Here is a 26,741-nt window from a genome sequence, read left to right as displayed (position 1 = left end):
TCACAAAACGTTTGTGGCGCATCTCTGTTGTGCTTTGCAAAATCTAACCTGGCCTTCTGATTCTTTTTGCAGATGAGTGCTTTGCATCTTGTGATATGGCCTGTGTATTTCTAGTCAAGTCAAATTTATTTATATAGCCCTTATTTACAGGACAGTCTCAAAGGGCTTCACATATGCACCAGATCAAATACATGACATCCCCTGGTCTTAAACCCAGGAGGGCAAGGAAAAACTCAAAAAAACCCATCTGGGGAAAAGTGAGAAACCTTGAGAAGGGACCGCAGATGGGGGAATCCAATCCCCCTTCCAGGATGATCAGGCTGCAATGGATGCCGAGTGGGCAACATTGAACACACATTATAGTACTATACAGTGTTTGTTAAAGTGATGTGAAAGTTAATCAAATGAAATGCTGCAGGAAGATGACATCGGTAAAGTGAGCAGGGGCCCGATGGTCAATGTAGAAATCTCCATAGCAGCGCCTCCGAGGATGCGGTCAGCCTCCAATCATGTAGCAGTCAGTAGCTGTTGGATCGAAACGGCAACCTCCAATTGGGTCGTCATCACCTAATTCCCGAGCCTGGTAAAAGGGGGCAGAAAAAGAATAGAAGTGGCAGTAAAGAGGCCAAAACAAACAGTTCAACTAAATGCAGAATCGTACAAATAAGTCGTGTTTTAAACATTTCTACTCTTAAAGTCTTCATTGATGTAACTCATGATGGCTGCAGTGGAATGAATTCTGATAAACCGTTTTGTCCAGGACTTTACAAAAAAAATGCATCCAATTGAGAGAAACAAGCAGGAATTATGAACGTTTGTTATCTTCATCAGAAACCCAAATGTCTTAAATATGCAACAACAAAAAAAAAAAAACGACCTTGCCATTCCAATACTTTTGGAGGGGATTGTATATTATCTTTGAGTGTTTATCTTGAAATATGGTTTTATTACATTAGCTACTGTTGGTCATATTTTAATGACATCCCACCAAACTTGAATTCAGGTGTGTTATGTTTCATAGTAAACTTTTTTCTGTCTTGACTTGCTCAGATTCGCTACATCTCTCAGACCCAAGGCCTACCTGCAGACCACCTACTCAACAAGGGCACCAAGACCTCCCGTTTCTTCTGCAAAGAGTCAAAATCTCCTCACCCCTCCTGGAGACTTAAAGTACATGCACACAAATGAAAATATACAGAAGTCTACCTTGTATCTTGTTCTCGTAGAGAGTGTTGACAGTAAGGCAACGTGATTAGCCTGCATTCACTGTAATGGCAGCAGAGGAAGTTGAAAACCACATACAGGATTTTTTTCTGCCTCTTGGCCCATCATTCAGACATGTCAAGGAAGCTGCAAACATACTATATGAACACACCACCTCTGCATAGGCTAACTTCAAAATAAAGCTTACCAAATAATACGTTGAGTCATTGATGCCAATGCAATAGCCTAGGTAGAGTTTTTCTTTTAAGTTAGCCCGCATGGTGGTGCAACGGCTAACTTGACTTCCGTTTTCGATGTTTCGGCTGGCCTTATTGCAGTTTTAACGCTTTCGACCAACATCAACACAACGTCTTTTTTTTTTTAAATATTGTGAGCCTAGATTACATTGTAATGGACTCTCCATGTCTAAAGGAAGGGAATGTTACTTACTTTGAGGTCTTTTTCATTAGGAAAAAAAAAACTAGATAAATAAAAGTTTGTCTTCATTTATTTTATAAAACACTTTTGCTCATTAAATAATTTTAAGAAAACATTCAGCTCAAAATGTCTGTCAGGCGACCTTATTTCATACTGTACTACGTATAAAATAAGAACGTATCCTGCTTTAAATTGCATTAAGTTAGGTTCTTAAATCCTAAACGGCATGGCCATATTAGACATTAGGAGTTGAGAGTTTTTTTTTTTTTTTTCTTTTTAATGGGCAAGAGTTTTATCAAATAATGACAAAGTTCTATTTATGTACATGTATATATGTGTGTGTGCGTGTATATATATGTATATGTACATGTGTATATGTATATATGTGTGTGTGTGTGTATATATGTATATGTGTATATATGTATATGTATATATAATTGTATGTATATGTGTATATATATGTGTATATATGTATATGTGTATATATATATATATGTAGATAGATAGATGGATAGAGAGAGGGGGAAGGATGGAGGCAGCGATGTATACATATACTGTATATATATTTGAATATACATGCATCACAAAAACCTGATTAAGATTTAAGGTTTTATATTTGTACCTTATTTTTTTGATTTTCTGTACATGTTTTTTTTTCTCCAGACAACAGAAGAGCATGAGAAAGAAACAGGACTTAAATCCAAAGAAGCCAGAAAATACATCTTCAGCTGTCTGGATGACATTGCACATGTAAGTCTAGATAGACATACCCATGTGTTCGTAGGGGATCAAGTAAGGTTCAAGCCTAACAATCATAAAATGTTCCTCACTCAAAATAGCCATCAGCTCGGGCTGAGTAATAATTCAATAGCGTTATGTATCTATTTTCGATGGACACGTGCTCAATATCAGTATAAAATACCTTTGATAAATTGATCGATAGAAAAAATCTGAAAGCAGACCCCAACTCTGGCATTTTTCGTGTTGTCAGCAGAGACAGTGTGGCGTTAGATTTTAACCACCATTACAAGCACGTTTGAGGAGATTTTGAGCACAAAAGCGTGTTTTGAGCGCAACCGACTCAGGACACAAAGAAGAAATAGCTAAACAAACGAATTAGAAGTGTGGCGTACACACGCGTAACTAGAGTCTGGCATAACTTCGTTCGAATAAATGACCAGTCGACTCGGTACAACCCGATAAAACACCTCTGGACGGATATGTGGTGTAGTTGTAAAAGAGTTCCCTGTCTTTGACGTGCAATAGCTCCAGCGCTAGCCGCTCCGAGCCTCAGCATCGCACCCACGTCACAATCAGGCAAGTAAAATATGAATCGACTTTAGCAATAATGAGCACGTTAAAACGATGACGAAGTCTTAAGGCGGTTGGTTAACTTTAATGCATGCACTCCAAAAGAACATTGAATGAAGGTTAATGTAACCATTGACGATGGTTGCACATTACAATGTACACAAAAATAGTTAATTGCTTTCCTTATTTTCAATACCGTAGGAAAAAAAAAAATTATCAACATTGACTAAGATGAAATACTTATATTGTAAAACGTTTTTCAGCCATATTGCCCAGACGTGCTAAGCACACTGTTTAAAAAGTGTTTGTTTCGTCTTTATATTTATTGACCAGTTTATTTTACTCTTTCATAGTTGCGTTTACCTCGAATTAAAGCGGAAATCAACCCAGAGACATTTTTTTCAAGAATGTTCCCAGCAGGCTTACTAATTGAAACACGGCATTCTGATTAATGTTGCGTTTGTGGAATATGAGTTAAGCAGCAAAATCCACCACTTTTTAGCCATCTCGGGGCTGAGAATGTTCTGTTTCGGATTTGATTAACATTGTGTGTGTTATCCTCTGTGAGTGTTTATAATATTAAAAGTTAATAAAAAGCATTTAAAAATATATATATATATCAGGGCGGCGGCCATTTTGTCACTTCTGTCAACTGAAAATGACATCACAGTTGCTCAGGTAACGACCAATCGCGGCTCAGCTTCAGAAAACAGGTCAGCCGTGATTGGTTGTTACCTGAACCCTGAGCAGTTGTGATGTCATTTTCAGTCGACAGAAGTGACAAAATGGCCATCCCCAGGGATGGCTAAAAATGAGTGGATTAACTCTTATTCCACAAACGCAATATTTATCAGAATGCCGTGTTTCACTTGCGGGGCTTGCATAGAACATATTCTTGAAAAAAATATGTTTGAGTCGACTTCATCTTTAAAGGTTAAATGTGTGTTAAAATAAAATCACCTAAATTCTTTTTTCTCCAGGTCTTTTTACTTATAGAAATACAGGTATTTATGTCATGATCACACTTTTCAGCCATATCGCCTTACCCTCAGTATTTAAATTCCAGTAATTCTCATAAATATTTGGATTGAATGTTTCCCTGAATTCTCTTTTCAGGTGAATTTCGTGTTGAGTCCTGACAACACTGACATGCAGGCAGAGAAAACGGACAGGAAAGAGTTTGTTTCTCTACTGAAGAGCATGCTGTTGATAGATGCCGAGGACAGAACTGTTCCCTCCAATGTACTCAATCACCCTTTCCTCACCATGACTCATCTGCTGGACCACCCACATAGTAACCAGTAAGCCTTTGATAACTGACTGACACAGTTTTACGCGGTCCAAATTTGCATATTGTCCTTTTCTTTCCCGTATACTAAGTATTTGTAAAGGGATTGCTGAAATGTAAGTTTACATAATGTTAGAATTAATTGTGTATTGGATTAGTCCAATTAAGCCATCAGGGCCAGGAGCGCATAACCGCATTTCTACCACTCGAGCCATAGAGCGCTGTTACGTTTCTCTACCTTTAAAGCTGGGAGTGCGTTTGTCATTTTCTATTTTTTAATCCAATTCTCAGTCTCTTAGCCAATGAAATACATTAGAATATACATGTGACGTCGTGAGACGTTGGAAGATGTCGTGAAACTTTTTCTACCATAATGGTGGACGCGCAAACGATCGCGGGAGCTCTGAAATAAGCAATGGCAGTAAAAAAGACAACACACTTGTGGACTTTGAACCAGTGGAACCAGTTGATCGTGATATATGGTTAATATATGTTTGCAGACGATGACGATATCGAAATCTTTGTAACAGAATAGCGAATGGTAATTACTACTCATTTTTTTAAATTTTGTTATTATTAAAAAATAGTGTTTCTCTTGCACTGACACTTTATTTTTACATCGAGTGAAACAATAAATAATACTAAACTTGGGCCTGTGTGAAAGCCACATGTCTAAGCTCTCAAATTCTTTTGGAATTATGTTTATTTGCTACAGCGGTTGAGATCAATTATTTTATATTGATATCTGGGCTATAATTCAATATGTATCGTAATAGACACATGAGCGATATCAACATAAAATGCCTCCAATAAAATATTTGACAGGGAAAAAAAATCGGGAAGCAAACCCCGACCCTGCCACTGCGCGTGTTGTAGGCAGCGTGCAGCTGACTCCAAACACAAAGAAGCAGCTAAACCAAAGAAGAATCAACTAAACCAATGAAATGGTTTCGCACACCAAAAACTGTGCAGGAAGCGCCCCTCTGTCTAGCAGCTAAGCCACCTAAGGCAGACGCATCCGCAGCGCACCTTGGACCATCACGGGGAGGACTGTGGTAAAGACAACTAAGGCAGTGAGGTTTCAGGGACGTGTATGTATTGTGTAGAGCAGTGAGTTGTACAAGTGTAAAGTCTCAGCACGTCAAAACATATAGTCTCGTTGTTGGAGACGGCCTTGGCTACGTAAACAGAAACATTCAGCAAATGAGACTGGGAGAGGTGAAGGATTAGTATCCTGCAACATCACTTCCCAGAGAAAGTCTAAATAACGGTTGTATTGGGAACAGGCCAACAATATCAGTCGACCTTGAGTCTTGCTGGTGCCTCTCAGAGGGCATGAATTAGCCGAATCGGCAATCGTTTTTCCTAGACGACGCCAGCAATGTCACGTTCTTTCCCATATGTGCAATGTCTCAAGATTGAGTTCACTCATCGCCTAGGTCCGAGTGTTGACCGCTCGTCCCCCACCATCCAGAACGACCGACAGCTTGTTAACTTAAAATAGAGCTGCTCCCGTCGTGCTGACTTTTTAGGGCCAAACAGGAGCTGCCAAATCCAAACAGCAGGCGAGCTGTTATCAGAATTCCAATAAGGTAGATGTCTTCCACTATGGACAGATTAGACAGACACACCATCTTTTATGTAATCCAGAATCCGAGGTCTATCCATCTTAATAATGAGTCCGCTAAAAAGATAAAGTAGTCCTAAGACGGTTGGTCAATGATAATGTATGCAGTACAAGAGAGTATGCGTTCACTTACATTGGATGAACATTGAATGAAAGTTACCGGTAATATATGTGTGTCAACAACTGCTTTGGGGTAGACATAATGCAAATAAGCATTTACAATGTACTGGTGGAGGACAAACTGCACATTACACTACATAACAATGTACACAAAAACAATTAACTGTTATTTAAAGAAAAGGTTTAAAACAAAACCAATAATTATCAATATTGACTGATATGAAATACTTCGATTGTGACACTTTTTCAAACACATCTCTCAGCCCTTGTAAGCACATTGTTTAAAATTGAGTTTATTTCATCTTTATATCGACCAGTTTATTTCACTCTTTCATAGTTACATTGACCTCTTATTAAAGGTTAAGTATTATGTTAAAATAAAATAACCTAAATGTATTTTTCTTCGGGTCATTCTTTTCAATAGTTTAAAAAAAGAAAAAAAATTCAATATATATCGATATCCACCAATATGAAACACTTAAATCGTGATATACTTTTCAGTCATATCTCCCAGCCCTAGACGAGAGATCAGCTGACCAAATCCATGGTTAAATTTTTGGAGGAAATACAGCGGAAGGCTGGGGTAGTAGTCTGCCTCCGTCAATATGCAGTTACAGGAAGCAAAATATTTTCAACAATTTATTATACAGTATATCATTCACTTGTCTCTATTTCAAGGCTATTTGTTCCAATACTTTAGCTTACCTAAAATTTGGTGTTGAGTTAAAAATAATGCATCTTGTGTATCAGATTTAGATGAAATCCTATAAATGAAAAATGACACTTTTATACCTTGTCTTACCCTCATCTTTTAATATGAAACTTAAATGAGCAAACTATATGAATAATTAGCTTCATCACTGCATTTGCTGGGTAGTGGAGATTACCTGCTTTACCTAATTACTACTCTACTCTATTGTCTTCAGTGTGCAGTCATCTTTTCGCATCATGGATATGTGCCATGGCCGCCCCAGCAGTACAGTTTTTGATGCGTTGAACCAGAACACCATTCATTTCTCCAGACCGCCTGTTGGTCCCACAACTTCCTCTGGCCTCTCTCTGGGCTACAACAACATACCAGTTCATAATCAGGTGAAGTTTTGCAATTTGTCTGTTGTATGTGACTATCAATTATTTCGGCCACCAAAACAAAAACACCAACACCTACTAACTGTATTCTCTTTCATTGTTTGCAATGCAGCCTATTACGCAATCAGCTCCTTCAGTGTTGCATCCTGGAATTGCTCTAACAACAAGAAATGGTCAGTTTGGATGCAGCGACTCCTTCCCGCCCATTCTTCTTTGCCCACCCAACATTCAAGGTATATAGATCCTAGAGATGAAACTTTATGACATTCTCATTATTACTGTTACTGGGAACAAAGTAATCATGGTTATCAGTATTATCATGATGCAGTATTGCTAAAAGAAGTTTAAATAAAAAAAAACAACAAAAAAAAAAAGGATCAGGACACCCCATGTTTTATTTTGAACATCACCCTTTTTTCACACTAGCTTTTGTTCGATGCGATTGATGTTCACAGTAAAAATTCCAAGCATACTAATATGTCTCCCAACAACGTACGCGGCCCCATTTGCTTCTCTTTTTTTCCTGCAAGAATGTAAACGGGACTAATGTTTGCCGTACAGACTAGCAAGAGACGCAAATAAAGCAACACAAACAAATGGAGCAAAACTGGTGTTATAATTACATTATCTGCATAACTGAACACCAACAAATGACAGAGTTCACTTGATAAGCACATTTTGAGCACATCAGTGGTTATGTAGTCTGCTATCTGTGATGATTTTCGAGCACGGTGGAAGCCTAATACTAACTTTTAGGGGTGTAACGGCACACGTGGGTATATAATTACGTTTCGGTATGGCATGTTCGGTTTGGTCCACCTATTAGCGCGAGCTTACGCACGGGCGCTATTGCGAGAGTGGGGCGGCGGAACTAAAGAGGAGCCAGGACGCCAGAAGCCGTGATAAATCATAAATGCATGGATAAATGACATTATAATAGCATACGCAAATAAGACAGAGCTCGAAGGTCCCTCGTACACTGCGGTCTCCTGTTTGTGAACATTCTAGCTTTCCTGTTAAAATCGCAGATGGGGAAAGGTACGTGTACAAGTCCCAAAGTTGTGTGCCGACATTGCTGCATGAGATTGGCAGCTATATTGCAGGTAACACGTCTAATATAATAACGAATACCAGACTTTGAATGTTTCTTAGACGAGGAAGCAAGCAGTATTTTTAGCCCAAAACAAAGTACAACAGCTCTGTTCTTCATTCTCCGCTGCTTCTCTCGCTAGCCGTACGATGAACCTCGGAAACATCACAACTCAGCAAAATACAAATCCGACCACAACACAGATAACCCAATTAGTTACAATATGCTATTGCACATTCAAAGCTTTCAATGCCTAAAAAGTGTAAATCATTTCAAAAAGACTTTAAAGTTACTGTATTTCATTATAAAAATTGTTTTAATATAGTTAGCAATAATTGTAACTGTTATGTATTTTTTTCATCACAAAAACTGTACATGTACCATAATGACAACTTGTCTTTAACTTGAATACTTACTGTGTCATAGGCTGTTGCTGCTGAGTGTTTAAAGATTTCAGTGTCTTAATAATATACAAAATTAAGAGATCTTTATTGTTAGTGTATTTTTTATTCTGGTGTAATTTCTTAGAATGTCACCCGAATGGTTTGCTTTTATTTATTCATTTTTCAAAAATGTACCATTTACTTGTCAGCTTTTCAAAGTAAACATATTTTTAAAGAAAAATATGTTTTTTTTGGTACCAAAAATATACCAAACCGAAGTTTCCAAGAAACCGAACCGAACCGAAATGTGATTTATTGTACCGTTACACCACTACTAACTGTGTATCATGTTAGCTGCCAATGCTCTTAATATTGTTGTTGCGCTACTGTGCGCACACGTCACAGCATGCAAGGACCCAGCTACAGGGGCAATTCAGACACCTCTTACTCTTTGCGATGCAATATACAGTGTTATTGATCAGTTCTATTTAAAACAGTAATACTACTTATTAATCGAGAAATGTTTTCATTCCTAGTAGATCATTTGGAAGCACATCTAATTTACTGGGCTTTAATCTGTTTTTTTCCTTTTGGCTCTTTTAAAGGTAACCTTAACCAATCAGTTAGGTACTCGGTTCCCATGGTACCTCAGGCTCCTGCTCTCCAGCCCCTCCAAGTGAGGCCTAGTGTAATGACGCAGGTAAGACATAAACTATACAGTAACTTCTCCTCCTACACATAATTCATGCATACTAACAGTGAATTGTTGTTGGTCTGTGTTAGCTGTATTAAAAATCCTGCATCAGATGTCTAATGTGATTGAGAATTTCTCTCCTGTCTTACAGCCAGCCTGGTCTAACCGGGGTCAGCAGCTCCTGGTACAGACAGCCTGGCCACAGATGACTGCAGTCGGTGTGCCCCCGACTCACCCTGTCCCACCACCCACGTCTTCCCTACCCAATGACACCACAGTCTGCGCCCCAAGAATCAGCGAGTGGGGGTTAGTCGCAAGTGTCTTTCATACAGATGTCATCAAAATTTGCCCATCAGAGACATACATAATTCAAGATTTTTTTTTTTAAATAAATGAGCACAGCAAAAATGTTACTAAAATTACATTTTGTTACACAGCAACAAAGCAAAACAAAATTTTATCCATGATGCCAGCTTATGGTGTTATGGATAATATTGCTTGTTGGACAGCGGCAAATGCTGTTAGCACAGCAAGGTTGGGGAAGTGAGTGTCAGATTTTAAAAGTTCACGCCCTTGTCCGGACATTGCGGAATAACCGATTTTACCACTGGACCGTAAAATTTCAGTCATTTACAGGCAGTGTGAAAGTATCTACAGAGTCCACCGTATTAAAAAGTGAACTAGTTTTAGGGCTTTGCTTGTCAAACAATTCCCATTGCATTCTTTTAGGGCACATGTGTCAAACTCAAGGCCCGGTTATGTATGTTATGTTATGTTTATGTAAGTTATCACGTTTTCTTTTACAAACAATATATCTTACGTGCAAATCTTATTTCAGCCTTTTGTGTATTCGAGCAGGACTGATGGAATGCACAATGCATTTGTAGTTTCTGAAATTACAACAAATGAATAGCAATTAAGAGATTATTATGGATTGCATGTATTTATCAGTTTGCATTCAATAGATCCAGCAGTATATCACTAAAATGTATTTTGCTTTGTTTCCTGGTCACTGTATTTTTGACTAACACAGGAAAGTACGTTATAGTACCTTGATGCAACAGCCGCTCCTGACCAATCACCTGCCAGCTGTCTCTGCGCATCAGCCTCTCAACATTGGCATCGCGCATGTTGTGTGGCCCCAGTCAGCTAATAAAAGAAACAGGCAGCATCACAACAGGTGAGTGTTTGCATTGATCCTGTAGAGCTGGGCGATATGACGATATACATCGCAGGGATGATGAGTTTCTTTCATGTCACTTCTCTCCTATTGCATCTGTCGTTACTTGCCCTCTTTTAGGCAATACAGAAACTGAATAGTAAGAATGGAATTGATGGACCGAAGTGTTTGCTTACTATGGTAGTTCCACACAGCTGCCACCAGGTGGCAAACTGGAAAAAAAAAACAGCGAAGTGATTAACACTGGGGAACACAGTTTTTGTTAAGTAAGGTCTGACAGCTGCAACTTTTGGGTTCGGAATCCAAAACTGATCTCAGTTCTTGTCTATGATGTCAAGGTTTTGAGCTATAGGATCTCCGTTTTCTTAATGTTAAACACATGTGTATGTATGTAAATAAAACACTGAAATGGAATAGTTACAAGCTTTGAAAACAAAAGTATAAAACAACAGTATGCCCATCTTTAGAAGGTTAAGAGAAAAGCACTAATCCTCTTAATTATATAATACAACTTTATTTATATATTGTATTTCATACCAGCTACAGCTGTAACAAAGCACTTTACATTAACAAAATAGCAGAGCTGGGCATTTTAATTGAAAATTCATCCATCCATCCATTATCTGTACCGCTTCTCCTCACAAGGGTCGCGGGGCGTGCTGGAGCCTATCCCAGCTGTCTTTGGGCAGTAGGCGGGGGACACCCTGAACTGGTTGCCAGCCAATCGCAGGGCACACAGAGACAAACACCCGCACTCACAATCACACCTAGGGGCAATTTAGAGTATCCAATCAACTTACCGTGCATGTTTTTGGAATGTGGGAGGAAACCGGAGTGCCCGGAGAAAACCCACGCAGGCACGGGGAGAACATGCAAACTCCACACAGGGAGGCCGGAGCCGGGATCGAACCCACGACCTCTGAACTGCGAGACGGACGTGCTAACCAGTCGACCACCGTGCCGCCTTAATTAAAAATTGAGTTATTCGTCATCCATCTGCAGTGGTAACCCTTCCGTCATCCCTCAATTGTCTGTTTTTCGGGGGGTAATAGTACCTGTCTATAGGCCGGTCCGCCTCTAATTTTAAACGGCCATCCGTTGGTGAGTCCAACTAAACTTTCACAGCATCCCACCTCACCTCACCCCACCCCACCCCCTGCTGGATGATATTTTGAACAATAACAATAATACAACAACGAACACAATGAAAGCAATAAAACACAGAATCATCATATACAGGAGACAATTCTTACGATACTAGCTCTCTGTTTGTAGATATTGATAGTACTGACCTATTGGGAGCTGCACACACCTCTCACCATCACGTCTCAATTGTGACTGCACAAACAAGTTGCCACGTAGCTGTAGATGAGTCCAATCATAATCAGCTCTTGTTACTACAGTTAATCAGTGGAATTTTGCTTATCTGGAGGTCAAGCGCTGGAGAAAAAAACTTGATGTGCTAGAAAAAAAACTCACTGCAATTTTGTAATCCGCATGCCAATTTTAGTTTTATTCTGCATAGAAAGGTAACAACTGTTTTTTTTTCCAAATAGCATTTTGCAATTGCAAAATCCAGTGTAATCCACCACACAAAACCTACTGTGCAATTAAAAATTACAGTTAATGAAAGTTAATAAATAACGAGGTGGATAAAAGCACATACTGAATACTACAATTTTGGAAAGGATTAACTAACAACAAACCCGTAACTATTAATAGCTATTTACAAAAAACACCACAAGACATGCTGGGACCTTCCAACTACATAAGGTTCTCAATAAGTCGTTTCACATGCAGTTTGCGAGACGAAATCTTGTGCCTCATCAGAACACAATAGCAAAATTGAGAATCACAGAGTCGTAAGTTTTTCTCATAATTGAATTGCGGAGATGGTCCCAAAAAGCGTCGTTGGGGTGGACATACTGTAAGTGCTCTAAGGCGCTTGCATCACCTACGCGTGGTTAGTCGGTGGAGGCAAAATCAGTGCAACTTACACTGCTAATGTAATCGTGAAACAACGGAAATCAGTGCTTGGGTGATCGAATAGACTTTTCACAGAAGTCTGGCTGAAACTGTGTTAAAGAGGAGTGTATCCAAACTTGAAGACTGAATGCCTGGAGAGTAAATTATGCAAAATAATGAGACACACGTGGCTAAACAGGACCAGAGATGGATTAATTTACAATGTACGGCAGCTTAAAGGAGTAGGTTAAAAGTATGTTAATTTAGTATATTCAATATACCGCCTCTGTCCTTTGAAAAACACTTGCATCCATTTTTATAAACTTTTTCTTATTTTTACTTGAATGGGGTTTCTGCATTACAGACATCCACCCCCCCCCCCAAAAAAAACATGACAACATTGGACACAGGTGTTTTTCTAGGGACAGCAACGATAAATATATCACTGTGATTTGTTTTCACACTGCAGTCCTGATTTTGACTTTTGATACTTGCACAATAAATGTTCTCAAAATTACATTGCAGTAGGCTGTCACTTTTACAGCTGTCAGGTTTTTTTTTCTAAATAATTTTTATCTGAAATTATTTATTTAGATTGATAGCTTAATTTCTTCAACAATATGTAGGCTTTCATAATTTTATGTTGCAGCACTACTAAAACAGGTTGTGTTGTATTTTTTTTTTTTGTGAATAGCTGATATCTTTATTGTTGTATATCGTTAATCGTGGAATAAAATGACCTAAATCGTGATCGATTTTTTTTTCCATATCGCCCAGCACTAATCCTGTATTAGACATTACTGCTGCTCAGCTGTTTCATTCAAACCAAACTCAAAACTTGGCATTCCCTCTTGTTTTGAAAGGAACCTGTCCCACCCAATTAACATCCACACGTCTCACTGTCGATCCCCCAAAATGGCCAATGTTGTTGGTCAGGCTGTGTTAAGCATCAGTAAATCTCAGAGGGAGGTACCTCTGGTGGAAACCCAGCAGCAGACACTTCTAAATTCGGATGAGGAGGACGATGATTCACAAGATGGGGTGGGCTGCCTCAAAAAGGATGTACCAAACAAAGAGATGCAGCAAGCCGTCGCTCTTCTCATGGGTGACACACCAAGCCCAACGCCCAGCGTGATCAGCATCCACAGTGAACCAACAGATGGTGAAGAAGTAGAGGAAGACAAACCTCAGTTGTGCTGTCTAAGAGGGTGAGTTTGTTCAAATGGTCCTAATGGTGGAGAAAAATAAATATTCCACGAAAGGGCAATATGGAGAGCATTTTAACACTGGGTGTGGGATGAAAGGCAGTTAGTTGTCGCCGATTGCATTCTTGTAATTCCAAGCCTATTGACATCTAAATGTCACAACAGACTGTGACAGAATTGTGGCCTCAAAAAAGATAACCTGTTTTGTTGAACGTGTAGGTGTAAAGAAGAGTGTGTATGTGAGGTTTGCAGAAACACCAGTGTGACTATGGAGAGAGTGTGTTCCCTTAGCAGTCCTGACAGCAGCCTCAGCACCAGTTCATTTGCATCCAACTCTCTGCACTCCAGCCCGTCTGCATCACCCTGCAAAAGACCCAACAGGTTTGCTTTTCTTCCATATGTGGGTTATTGTTGTCTAAATAATGCAAGTGTCCATTTTCCACAAGATTAAAAACACACATTTAGACTGTGGCGACCAAGTTGTTGTTCTTCTGTGTCCAGTATGTCTGAAGATGATGGGAACGAGAGTGGCTGTGAAACTGTAGAGGGCTCCCCAACATCCAACACTTCAACATCCCCCCATGGCAACAGTCCATTTTGTTTCCTTGACAACAGTAACCACAACAGCCGCCCAACTTTTGCTGCTGTGGTAGCACCATTGCCTCCCCCTGCAGTTCAGGGGAGGAGTCCTCGAGATCTCAGGACAATGGTGGTTCCACCGATGAGAGTCCAAAACAACGGCACTCGAGGAACACAGGAGCGTTTCCAGAGAACAGGTTAGTATTGCCACATTCAGTGCTTAACAGAGTCAGTAGACCACCTGTCATCAAAGCAAGTCACGGCTACAGCGTCATGCAGTGCTTTAGTGTAGGCTCTTTCACTCTCAGTGAGTTCTTCACTTGTCTAACAGGAATTTTGGAATGTCAATCTGAATTCACCTTTTTAGACCAGACTTGGTCAAAGTTTGGGCCACATCCGGCCGGTGACCAGCCCTCATGGTGATCATGAAGTCAACCGTAAATGATGCGCTGCTTTTATTGAGAAATTTGTGCTTTTCTTTTGGGTGCAAGTGTGCACACTTGGAAAGGATGTGGCGACAAGGGCTATGACTGGTCTGCAGTGTTGCCAACTTCTCTATATTTAGAGACTTTTCCTACCCCTCTAGAAACGTTTTTTTCCCCCAAAAAGAGACGAGCAAAAATGACGTGGGTGGTCTTGTTAGCAACATTCTTATTTTCTGTACGGTGGAAGGAAGAGGGTAGGGTTGTCACGATACTAAAATTTCAAACTCGATATCAATACCCAGTTAAATCCTCAATACCATTTTCGATACCACGGTGATAAGAAAATCTCATTTACTTTAAAAAGGCATAAACTATATGTTTATTAACATGAACAAGACTGACTGGTTTGGCCCTCCTGCCGCCGCCACACTGGCCGTACATCTTCAATTTCATGAACTTTTCACTCTTTGTGAACTTCAGTATGACTTACTCAAAGGTCTATTTTTAACAAGTATATTTATTTGTATATTTTTTGTATTATTTTTCACATTTTTGAGAAGCTAAAATAAGACAATAATGCAGCAGTTACTTAAAGCATGCTACTGAACACCAATTGATGGGCTAACATAATGCTTTTCTTTAGAAAGACAAAAATGTATATGACAAACACAACACTGCATTTTAAGGGCAACACTTGATGAAATAGTCTTGGAAAGAAAAGAGTGGGAACCCTGGTTGTGTCTCAGTCTGAACACTTGGGAGTCGGGACACTGTGCTTAAAAGAGTACACAGATTAGAGATGAAGAAATAAGTTGAAGAAAAATGTAACGTAGTCTGGTGTAGACTTTAGTCAGCAGTCTATTACAACCAAAGAGAAAAGTTTGATACCTTGTAATTTTTATCATACACAAAACGTCATCCTTCACCAGTCATGAGCTCTGTCACTTGTGTGTTTTGGGTGTCTACTCTGCAGGCCAGAAGGAACCAGTAGGGGCCTACCGCCCTCTAGTGGACCATAAAGGTCTCAGCAGGTGATCATTGCAGACCAGCAGAGACGTGACCTCACTTAAAATTTATTGTACTTGAGATGCATCCAAATTAGCAAAATGTAATGTTGCTGAACTAGTGACTTTCCCTCCATTAGAGTAGCATTCATCTAAAAAAAATAAACAATTGCAATTTTTTTTTCATTCTGTAATTCAAAGTTTTTTACTAAAAATGTGTGACGGCATTTCAATTGTACTGGTTTTAATAAATTGAATGAACTCCTCTTGGAGGGAAAGGTGGATGCACTTTTCACCCCCTCATAAACAAGTCTCTTTGTGTGGAGGTTCATGATAGACAAAACATTGGCTAAATACACTGGTGTGTAATCACTTTTTGTTGGAACCAAGCCCCCATGCAGTGGCACCTGAGCTCCCAAGATGGATGGATGGATAGTTTGATAGATGCTTTTATTATCCTTCAGGAAATTTAGTCTCCTCAGTTCACAGATACTGCATTATAGAAAGAAGGTACAGGTTATGATAAAAAAAAAAAAATAGACAGTATTCAATATCATATATAATCAAGAACTCTGCAACTCTGCAAGTACAGGATCTTCAGACAAAATATGTCACGTAATACCTGTATAAAAGTAAAGAGGAATGTATCCTCCAAATATTGGTACAATATGTATGAGTACCGCATAACTTTGCATGCTTGTTTGAAGTTTTTGCTCCCTTTTTGTATTTTTATTTTCCCGTCTCGGTGGTCATGTGGACTAAATCGACAGTTCCGCTTGCAGTGTAAAGAGTAATTAAACCTCTAGACGGATATGATATATCTACTCGTCTGACTGAATAATTTTCTATCCAAGTTTCAGAGTCGTGGTCCCGATCCAAAGGCCGCTGCAACATGACAAGACAACAGAGCACTCCCTCCTCCATCCCCCTTCTCCAATCAACACCTCTTATGTCGTGGCAACAAAAACTGCAGCAGCAGCAACACACATTGAGCCTTCGACAGGTCTCGTTTCCTTCTTTATTTTTACTTTTTTACGTGGACCAAATTGCAGTGAGCCCCCGTCAGTCACGAGGAATGCGTTCCAGACCCAGCCAAGGTGGAAGGCGAAAAAGCGCCATGTAATGGTGTAACAATTTGAAATCTAGTTTTACTCCTCCGCTACACCTTGAACATTTCAATTTATTAGAACATATCGAAGCTTATTGAAACACACCAGTATTCCTTAGTGCCTTTTTTCACTCTCCTTATGAAGAAATGAAAAGAAATCTCATGTAGCTACCGAGCAGCTCACTAAAAGAGAGGCAATGCTTGCTTCAAGCTGTTCGTCACTCTCAGGTGAAGTTTACTGTAAAACTGACACGTATAACAAAAGACAATCAAACTATTTAATCGCCCAAACCACAATAACGAATGTCTGCCATCTTGACGTCAACATGTAATTCAAAACACCATAGACAGGCTAATGGAAATGAGCATTGTTGTTCTGGCAACTAGACCCTTAAACAGCTGCAGCGTCACATTTTCAACTCAACTTTATTCGTAGAGCACTTTAGAACACACACCAGAGACAAAGAGATGTGCTGTATATAAATAAAAATCTAAAATAATGCACAAGAGAACAAAAAAATAGTTAAACGTATTTTTCAACAAAGTGTTACACACAGTACATTTGTCACATCTCTTGTGACCTTCTCTACACTCTTTACATCCAGTAGAACTCAGTGCTGCCGGGAATTTTGCTTATGACATGGTACTCCACTCAAGTTGCACAACTCTGAATTTGGATTTGTCTGCGTACTGTAAAAACTCATTCAAAAACAAACGCTTAAAAATGAGCCAAATATAGCAGATATTCATTCGGAAGATGCGCCGAGATATGGCGGGGCCCTCACTCTAGCCGGACTGCTGCTAAGTGAAATTATTGCTGAACAATGTTCTCACCATCTCAGCAATACTGATTTGAGGTTTTCAGATCATCTAATAGTTGTTTTTCTTTTTGATCCTGCTTTAGGTGCAGCCATTTGTTTCAACCCACAGCATCAAGGAGTGGAACGGCAACTACGGGCCACTGCGACCTCACGCCTTTATCCCCCCTACAGTCCACACACACAACTTCCCCCACCTGCCTCACAGCAGCCCCAAGCACAAGTTAGGGGCCCACCCCACACACACCCTGTTATCTTACCCTCCCAGCGGACCCCTTACCACAGCCGCCCACCCTATGTTGACCTCACATCCCGCTCCTCTACTTCAGCACGGCTACAGCCTCTCTCACGCCCAAGGGGGCGCTATAGTTCACCAGGTGTCCATGGGCCTCAGCAGCCACTCTCAGCATCCTGGCTATCACAGGCTCCTCCCCTCACCAACAGTCCACTCGCATCAGCAGCCTGGCTATGTCCACCACCCCCACCAGTTCAAGCCCGCCTTCCCCCCGCCACTGCCCCCCCCTCACCCATATATGGCTTCGCCGGCCGCCTACACGGGCTTCCCTCTGAGTCCCACCAAACTCAGCCACCATCCTCAGTTCTCTTATATTTGAGGAACAGAGTGGGGCCGCCGCAGCAGCAGCTCCACCAATGGGTCACAAAGGCCAACGGCAAACGCAGTGGAGCTGCGGCATGGGCAAGCAGAGCTTTCAGCGGAGCACAAAACAAACACTTGTGATCAGGACAGGACAACACATTTGGCAAGAGGGTGAAATAATGTTCAATTGATTTGGGGTGGGGGTGGGGGGGGCAGTTAAATTCACTGTCTCTCTAATCTGAAGGTTCACAAGAGGGCGATTGCGTTTAATTGTTGGAGCAACTTGAGCTCGGAAAGACTTCCCGAAAATCATGTCTGCCAGCTGATGACTCACATAAGCTTTATTGAGAGCGGTTGAGATGAAACGTTCACAAAATTTAAGGCTGTGTCTTTTGCACATAACTTCTGTCATGTTTTCTTTGGGGATCTGTCGCGCGGCTACCTTTCATTTCATCTGTGTTGCCTTGTAGCATGTGAGTACCACTCAGATCTGATGAAGCCATGCTTGGGTTGAAGGCTCTCTTTGTTGTTGCTGCTGCCATCTGCCAGTGCCTTAACAGCAGAGTCTAAGATGTCACTTCAGGAGTTTTTATATATATATATATATATATATATATATATATATATATATATATATATAAATCTCAAATAGGCTTGCAGCACTTCGCCTTCTGATTTTGATGGACTTTTTGGATAAATAGGAATCTTTCTTATGCTTAAATATTGTTCAACTTCAGTTTGCTTGCTAACTCAGAGTATGGTTTTACTTAAGCTACAGGCTGCACACTTAGGGCTTTGACTGAATGATTTTTTTATGTGTATAAAGAGTGATTTGATATTTTGATAATCAATTTGTACTCACTATAGTACTTAATTCATAACAGTATTGTCACTGTTTACTGTAACTGCAATACAATCTAGATAGCCTCTGGGTTGCTGTGTGTGTTTGTTTTTCCATTTAGTTTGATATTTGCAGTTTTAGTTGTTTGGGAGTGGTGTAGACTAAAAAGAGAAATTCTTTTCAATGTTTCAGTGTTTGAAATCTAGTCATTTACAGTATCCTCGCTGAGCTGTTTCCTGTACAAGGTGTATCAGTAAATGTTTTAACGTCCGACCAGTTGTCGGTTGAAGCCTGTCCGTTTTGTTACATTCCTTCAGGGTGGAGTATGCGTAGCCTTGCTCTTCTTTTCATGTTTTCAGTTTTTGTGTGGAGTCAATAGTCATGTTCTGCTGGTCTTTTATGGCAATCAGCACCAAAGACATTGTTCATCAATCATTTTTCTGAGGCACAGTTGATGTTATTCATTCTTTCACCTCCAGCAAACTGTTGCAGTTTGACATTGAAATAAATATTGTCAGAGATCTATTTTAGAAATGAGGTTGAGGTTTTATTTTTCTGAGCTATATTTGGCAAATTGTATTTGGAATGTATAGATATTAAGCTGCTATGTACTGAATATCTGCCACTTTGTAGCTGTGAATTTAGAGGATTAATCTCATTTAAGCCTGCAATTCTCTCTGTATTGTAGTTCTGGTGACTAGAAGTGGCTTTTACTTTTGAGTATCGAGTATAAATGCTATCCTACATGCTAGTGCCTCTGTATATCTGCTATAATGTTTTGAAGTGATTTGTAAACTGCTGTAATGGAAGTTGAGCATTTTTTTGTTTTTAATTTGTTTTTGTTTTGTGTGTGTGTGCGCGTGTGTTTTAGCATCAGTATTTCATCTTGAAATGTAGGCGGAGATTAACTCTTAGATTGTGTAACCAGTGTGGTATTGACTATTTGTGTTGTAGTTTGATTGTGACATGGCTTTTTTCCATATCGGGCTGTATTTGCGACTCTTTGTACTGTACGACTAGTGCCTTTCTCCAAACTGGCTGGCGGAGGATGTCTTATTGATATCATACGAACTGCAAATATGTCTACTAGTTCCTTCTTAGAGGATAGACCCCTAACTTCGACATCACCAACAGTTTGAAAACAATATTTTTTACACGGTATCCTAAGAAAGTACAAGTCAGGGAAATGTTTATTGCGCTCACCAAGAACACCGCACAGTACTCAAACGTAGGACCTGAATTGAGACAAATGCAAAGCTTTACCGTCGCACCTGAATGTATTTGTGGAAACGGCGAAATCTGTCGCATAAGATGCCTGATCAATGTGTTCTCGGTGTGTGATCAGAGCATCGATGGTTCTTGTATGCAGCTTTTTACCATAGGTAGGCATCATGTATTTTGTCAGGGGTTCTTCCAAAATGCTTTATCCATGAATCAAAGTTGAAGTTGCCCTCATCTATTTATTGTAATGTTTTTTTTTTCTATGTCGCCTATGTAATATGTATTTTACGTATCATTTGCTACCGTGCTAACAATCCTGAAACAGAGGAGCGATTGCACAGTTGAAAGTGGTGTGCCTCTTCAAGATTTAGTATGAGGTTATTTTGTGCCTGTGTGTTGAGGCACAGACGTCTCCATTCACATAAAGGAAAATAATTGCGCACGTGGGCAAAATTGTTGGTACCCTGCTGTCAATGGTGAGAAAAACAATAACAATAAAAGAACAATTCTAGTAATAAATAGAATTTTATTTATTGTCAGACTGCATGTTGACAAGCCACAAAGTCAGAAGGCTTGTTTCCAGGTAAGGATAACCACCTAAAACAAGAAGGGCTAAGAGCAAAACATTGGACTATTCCACCGGTGTCAAATTCGAGGCCCGTGAAAGCAAATTACGTATCACCTTCATGTGTCTTGCTACAATATCAACAAGGTCAATTGTTTTCAGTTTTTAAAAACATTGAAATATTGCAAGCAATTTTGTTCACAATTCCCCTTCTAAAATACATGTAACATTTGTTTGAAGGGTAAGTCAACCTAAATTTTTTATTTTTCAAGGATATGTTCTATACAGGTCCACTAATTGAAACACGGCATTGTGATGAATATTGCGTTTCTGGAATATGAGTTAAGCAGCAAAATCCACCCATTTTTATCCATCTCACGGGGCCATTTTGTCACTTCTGTCTTGAGAAAATGACATCACAGATGCTCAGATAATGACCAATCATGGCTCAGCTTCAGAAATCTGGTGACCTGTGATTGGTCATTATCTGAGCCCTGAGGGTGACAAAATGGCCGCCCCCCAGAGATGGCTAAAAACGGGTGGATTAACTCTTATTCCACAAACAGAATGTCTAATTTCAACTAGTGGGCCTGCATAGAACATATTCTGGAAAACAAAAATGTTTGGGTTGACCTCCCCTTTAAACAGTTTCTACTGGCCTCTGATTTCAGAATTAATATAAGTTATGCATTTATTTGGGTTCACGGTCATAACAGCCCTCTGAAGTTGTGCAAGGAGCAGAATCATGCTGTCTGCAGTTTGCTCATGAATACCTGCTGAAAGGCGCATAGTTCGCATTGAAAGTTAGAAAAATCGGTTGATTGCGGTAAGTACCCCAAAAGATTGTAAACCAAAATAGGAAGTAAAGAGGACCATCATTTTTCTACAGGCCTGTTTCCTGTGCTTATTTTAAAAATAATTAGGTTGAACTACAATTCAAAAGTACTGCCCAGTTGGGGTGGGCGATATGGGCAAAAAAGAAATATCGATATTTTTTCAAAAAACTCTTTAACGATAATTTGACGAAATTCTACAAAAAATATTTTAAATCTGCACTTGCTTCACAGACCACTTGTGGATAGACAGCGTTTGTGAACACCTCTTTCAAAGTGCTAAATACAGCTTCTGCAAAACATAATATTCTACGACAATATTTAACAATAAAAAACGAAAAATTATGTTGATAATTATTGATTTTGGGGAATATTTAGGTCATTTAAATGTCTCAGCTGTTATTCCATAACTAGAGCAATCATAAGGAGAAAAGGGTGTTAACTACAGCAATCAGAATGGCAAATGAATTTATTTGATATGTGACGTGTGACGAAGTGTCACCCGGCGAGAGAAAAGACGATGTCATGACAACACCCATTTCTCATACGTTGGCCACCGTATTCAGAATAAAGTTGAATAACAAAACTGCAATTTACCAGAAAGTGCATTTTCCCACTCATTCATCGCTGTGATATGTAGACATGTGACTTTATTAATGTTTGGCTGTATTCTGGTGTGACACTATTAAGCCGTCGTAGTTTGTGCAACAACATGCCTCGAGAAGTTATGAATGATGCGGACTACAAGCGTGTAAACTGAATGTTAACCGATCATCCAGGATGTCACGTTTGACTTGCTCGCTAAAGTACTGAGTGTGTGTGTGTGCGTTTATTCTTGTGGGTTCAACTCAGCGACTGTTCTCTAAGTGTGTGTGTTGAAGATTTTGTTTAGCGTGCTTGCGCGGTCGCCAAGTTTTCCCCGTAATCCATATGGCTCATGGTGCAACAGAATTGCTCTTCCCGGTGACCGTTTTGGCACATCTAACAATGTTATTCCCACCGATGTCAATCCCAAACCATTTATAGACCACGGATGACGTGGACTCGCGCCTCGCTATGAATCGGATCCCCGCTCGACACTCTGTTTGAAACAGCTCCGCAGCAGTGCGGACAGAGTCACGTGACCTGATCCTGCCCGCTGATTCGGCGAATGATTATCACTTCCTCCTCCTCTGCCATCAATGCACACTGATTTTCAACATTTCCTCATACTTTGCGGCCGTCGACTGACTAGAGTCGTTATGCTTTTAGAGGCAGTATTAATAATACTCGATAATGTAATATTACGCATCGTGAAAGCAAGATCGACGATGATATCGATAACGATGTATATCACCCAACTCTACTGCCCGGTATCCGCTGGTTAATTTTCATTAAATGTGTATTTTTCATAATTATTAAATTAACAGAGGGGTACCAACAATTTTGTCCATGTGTATATGTTCCTCCTTTGCTTGCTCTTATTTAGCGTCTCAATTATATCTGTTGTTTTGTTAATTCAATACCATGACGTGAGATGAAAACATGTACCACCTCAGTGATATCCCCTAATCCCTGACCATTTTGGATTGACTAATTAGCCTTGATAATCCATGCAATCACCAGAGAGTCAAACTGTTCTTTGCAGGCAAATGGAGCCCATCAGCCTTAAGTATCAATTGAACGAGTCAAGTTTTCCTTCAAATTAAGGTAACTGTTTTAAATAATAGATTATAGTCCCAGATTGGTTTTCTTCTTTTTGTGCTGGCACTTGTTACTAGTTACTAGTAGTTCTAATTCAATATAGATGTTGTGTGAAGATTTCTTTTTGTTGTTGTTGTTGTTTGGGAGCTGCATAAATGTCCAGTTAAGTCCTCAGACTCATTTAAATATAATTAGTTCCACAGTTCTCTAATTATTTGATGTTGTATTTAGTCCAATTTGTAGACACAATTGGAAAGTTGAACCCATTACCGTTGAAAATAAGTGTGTACAATTGTGTTTTTATGATTTTGTGTTCTTAAATGCTACACTAGTTTGACATGTAGCAACTGCACTGTGCAATAGTCAACATTATGAGGACTGGGACAATTCGAATTGTTTGGCTGTCACGTGTGTCACGTGTGCGATTCTTTTCCCCCTCTAGTTCTTAATTTTAGTGTGACCAGGCCTTATTATGTACTTCGTCACAAAAAGCGGGTTCCTTCTTGGTGACTTATTGGTGAGTGTCAAATTATGAATTGATGTCAAAGTTAACTTGGAAATAAAAAACAACCCATATCTTTAGCTTCAATTGCTCTGTGTTTTGTCTTTAATTGTTAGAATAATATGCCCATGTTGCCCATCTCTCTCTCTCTCTCTCTCTCTCTAGCTACACTGCCTTTCAAATTATGCAAAAAATGTGAATGTTTCTAAACCTCCCAATGTATAACTTTCTTTTATATAAGTAATATCCATCCATCCATTATCCAATCCGCGTATCATCACAAGGGTCGTGGGATATATATACAATAACTTTTGTCAAAATGTAAGTCATTATGCATAGCAGTGTTTCATGACATTTTATCGATTTGAAAAGAACTAAAATTGGTCATTTGTTGAATTTGCAGCATAAGGAGGTTGTATTTGCTGAAAACAAAAGCTATAGATCTCTCTGATTTGAACAATATTCTATTTTATATCTTATCTTAATTTGAAGGGGAAAACACCAAAATGCCAAAAAGCCTAGCAGAGACAGTACAGGCGAAGGGTTAGAATGACCCAGTGAAATCCAAAGAATATTTAATAAAGGAAAGAGAAAGAAATAAGAGATGGAAGGAAGAAGGAAAGCTGAAGTCTACCAATGAATTATTCAGCAGAGAGCAAAGTAAAGTCAAAAGAGCATGGAGGAAAATACAAGACCACCGGATGCCTCTACAAAAACTGAGAGAGAGGGAACATACATACGGGGAAATGTGTGTTACAAAAATGTTTATCATTACAATTAAATTTTCATTTTGAAGGTGAAACCACAGTTTTTCAATGATGAAGAGCCCTGTGATGGACAGGTGACCAGTCCAGCGTGTACCCTGCTTTTGCCCTAGGTCAGCTGCGATCAACTCCGACCCCCCGCAACCCTGAGTACAGCACAAAGCACTAAAAAATGGAAAAAATAATGTTTCATTAGTTATTAGCAAATGTAGTTAAGTGATTACAATGCTACCCTCACACAAAGTATTACTGCAACAGCAGCAACAATATGGTCACATCTGAAATTTTGCAGTCACTACCGAAAAAAATGATGTTTTGACAAAAATAAAAAGTATTGAATTATCAACCAACAATTTTTGATAATGGTTGTTTAAAGGTATGTTTGTTTTAATTAATGATGACTTTTGAAGTTAATATGATCAACTTTCTACATTTTACAATAAAAAAATGCATATAAATTTTGATTTATTTTGGAAAAAGTCATATTCAATTCTGTTAAAAATTCATTTTGATTGGTATTGATGTCAAAACCATATAAATGTATAAAAATACTCTGTGGAGGGGGGAATGGAAAAAATATGAATTGGCTAGTAGAATTATTTTTATTCTTCTGTAATTGTGTGTGTGTATGTATATATATATATATATATATATATATATATATATATATATATACACACATATATATATATATATATACACACATATATATACACACATATATATACACACATATATATACACACATATATATACACACATATATATACACATATACACATATATATATATATATATATATACACATATATATATATATATATATATACACATATACATATGCATATATATACATACATATATATATACATATATATATATATATAGATAGATAGATAGATAGATATACGTAATGTACGTATATGCCGGCCAGTGTGCGCATATGGGTTTCCTAAGTAAAAGCACCATTTATTTTGAAATCAGCATTAACTACTTCCGTTTTCACGTCGTAAATTGACACGTTGGCGAACATCTTTGCGGTCACAGCAGGGATATCAGACTTCACATACACACGCACACACACGCGTACACACACACAGACAGTGTGAAGGGAGAAATTGATCAGTCTTTGTTTCCCGGTAGAGAGCCAAAGCAACCACCCGGCAGAGGGTCCATGGAGAGCGGACCCCTGCTTGTGTGCACCCGGGGCAGCTTGATCGGATGCCGCCGTTAGCTGTTGTGCATCCAGCATTAATTGGTGGACCGATGGCTCCCAAACATACGCTCTTTCCCAGAAGGGGCGGCGGCGGCCGCGGGGTCGGGCGGAAAAAGATTCCAAAAGAGCAATTCTCGCCGTGTCTCGTGGCGCGGAACCTGGAAGCGTGGACGCCGAGACAGCAGAAGAGGACGCGGGCATTGGGCGGGATGCTGGCCCGGTGCTTTGTGACCGTCGGCGCGGTGCTGATGCTGACGAGCCAGTGCTCATTGGCTGCTGATGGTGAGACGCTGATGCTTCACGCTTACACGACCTTTATTTACGCCCTTCATCGCCAATAAGACAAAAATAAATATTGGTGTAGCTGTGATTGTTGACATACTGCTGTCACTTGAATCCTCTTTTGAAGTATAGTGAAGCGTTTTTGAGGACGTATAACTAGACGGTTATTGAGTGGTAGAGCTTGTTTTTACTCTTGGATGTAAGTATTGTTCTTAGAGACAAATGTTGACGTGTTTGGAACAGTTTATCTGGCGTTACACTGTATTATGCATTATAGAGTTCTGCAGGGAAAAACCAAAAACACTGGACCTTTTTTTGGTATGTGGACATTTTTTTTCATTTTGTGCAAATAAGTGCTCTATATGGCAATATTTGTATTTGGGGTTTGGGAGTTATCTTATCATACTAGTAGTTTATAAAATAATATACAAATCATCATTACATAATCATATCCTAAATTGCAACATAAGATAAAGTCATCATCTTGGAGTTCTGTCTTCATTTCTTATACCAGCTGCCTATCACCTTATTTGTGCATGGCTTCTGTAAACAACCTCCACCCTGTCTGAGTTCTATTTAAAGCATGTGTGATTGAACATCACTTGTTCCAAGCATCCCCAAACGCGCATTGGGAGCACACAGTGGGCACACAAGCAGACACAACAACAGTACTGACCGCGCTCATATGCGCTGTAATCCGGGAAGTCGT

General features: G+C 39.4%; 2 protein-coding genes across 9 annotated transcripts in view; both read left to right on the top strand.

The window, feature by feature from the left end:
* Nucleotides 1–23,857, top strand: part of hipk3a (homeodomain interacting protein kinase 3a) — a 43,838-nt gene extending 19,981 nt beyond the window's left edge. Inside the window, exons 6-18 of one of the 2 annotated variants that reach the window (XM_086027870.1) lie at nt 1,051–1,170; nt 2,305–2,391; nt 4,069–4,253; nt 6,914–7,079; nt 7,189–7,309; nt 9,155–9,249; nt 9,395–9,549; nt 10,277–10,423; nt 13,252–13,596; nt 13,846–13,974; nt 14,095–14,369; nt 16,456–16,604; nt 17,614–23,857. In XM_086027870.1, the coding sequence (XP_085883996.1) occupies nt 1,051–1,170; nt 2,305–2,391; nt 4,069–4,253; nt 6,914–7,079; nt 7,189–7,309; nt 9,155–9,249; nt 9,395–9,549; nt 10,277–10,423; nt 13,252–13,596; nt 13,846–13,974; nt 14,095–14,369; nt 16,456–16,604; nt 17,614–18,141 (2,502 nt within the window). In that variant the 3' untranslated portion in view covers nt 18,142–23,857. Of the gene's footprint in view, nt 1–1,050; nt 1,171–2,304; nt 2,392–4,068; nt 4,254–6,913; nt 7,080–7,188; nt 7,310–9,154; nt 9,250–9,394; nt 9,550–10,276; nt 10,424–13,251; nt 13,597–13,812; nt 13,975–14,094; nt 14,370–16,455; nt 16,605–17,613 lie in introns of both variants that reach the window. The other variant, XM_086027869.1, reaches the window with a different exon arrangement.
* A 1,706-nt stretch (nt 23,858–25,563) lies between these two features.
* The window catches only part of kiaa1549la (KIAA1549-like a), a 108,295-nt gene continuing 107,117 nt past the window's right edge, over nt 25,564–26,741 (top strand). For all 7 annotated transcript variants that reach the window (XM_086028345.1, XM_086028346.1, XM_086028348.1 and 4 more), the window contains exon 1: nt 25,564–26,032. In XM_086028345.1, coding sequence (XP_085884471.1) covers nt 25,756–26,032 — 277 coding nt within the window. In that variant the 5' untranslated portion in view covers nt 25,564–25,755. The remainder of the gene's footprint in view (nt 26,033–26,741) is intronic.

The sequence above is a fragment of the Filicampus tigris genome, chromosome 4 (assembly GCF_054856515.1).
Source record: "Filicampus tigris isolate MCC_2025a chromosome 4, RoL_Ftig_1.0, whole genome shotgun sequence".
Taxonomy (NCBI): domain Eukaryota; kingdom Metazoa; phylum Chordata; class Actinopteri; order Syngnathiformes; family Syngnathidae; genus Filicampus; species Filicampus tigris.
Note: the sequence above shows the minus strand (reverse complement) of the source record. Positions and strands in the feature narration are given on the sequence as shown.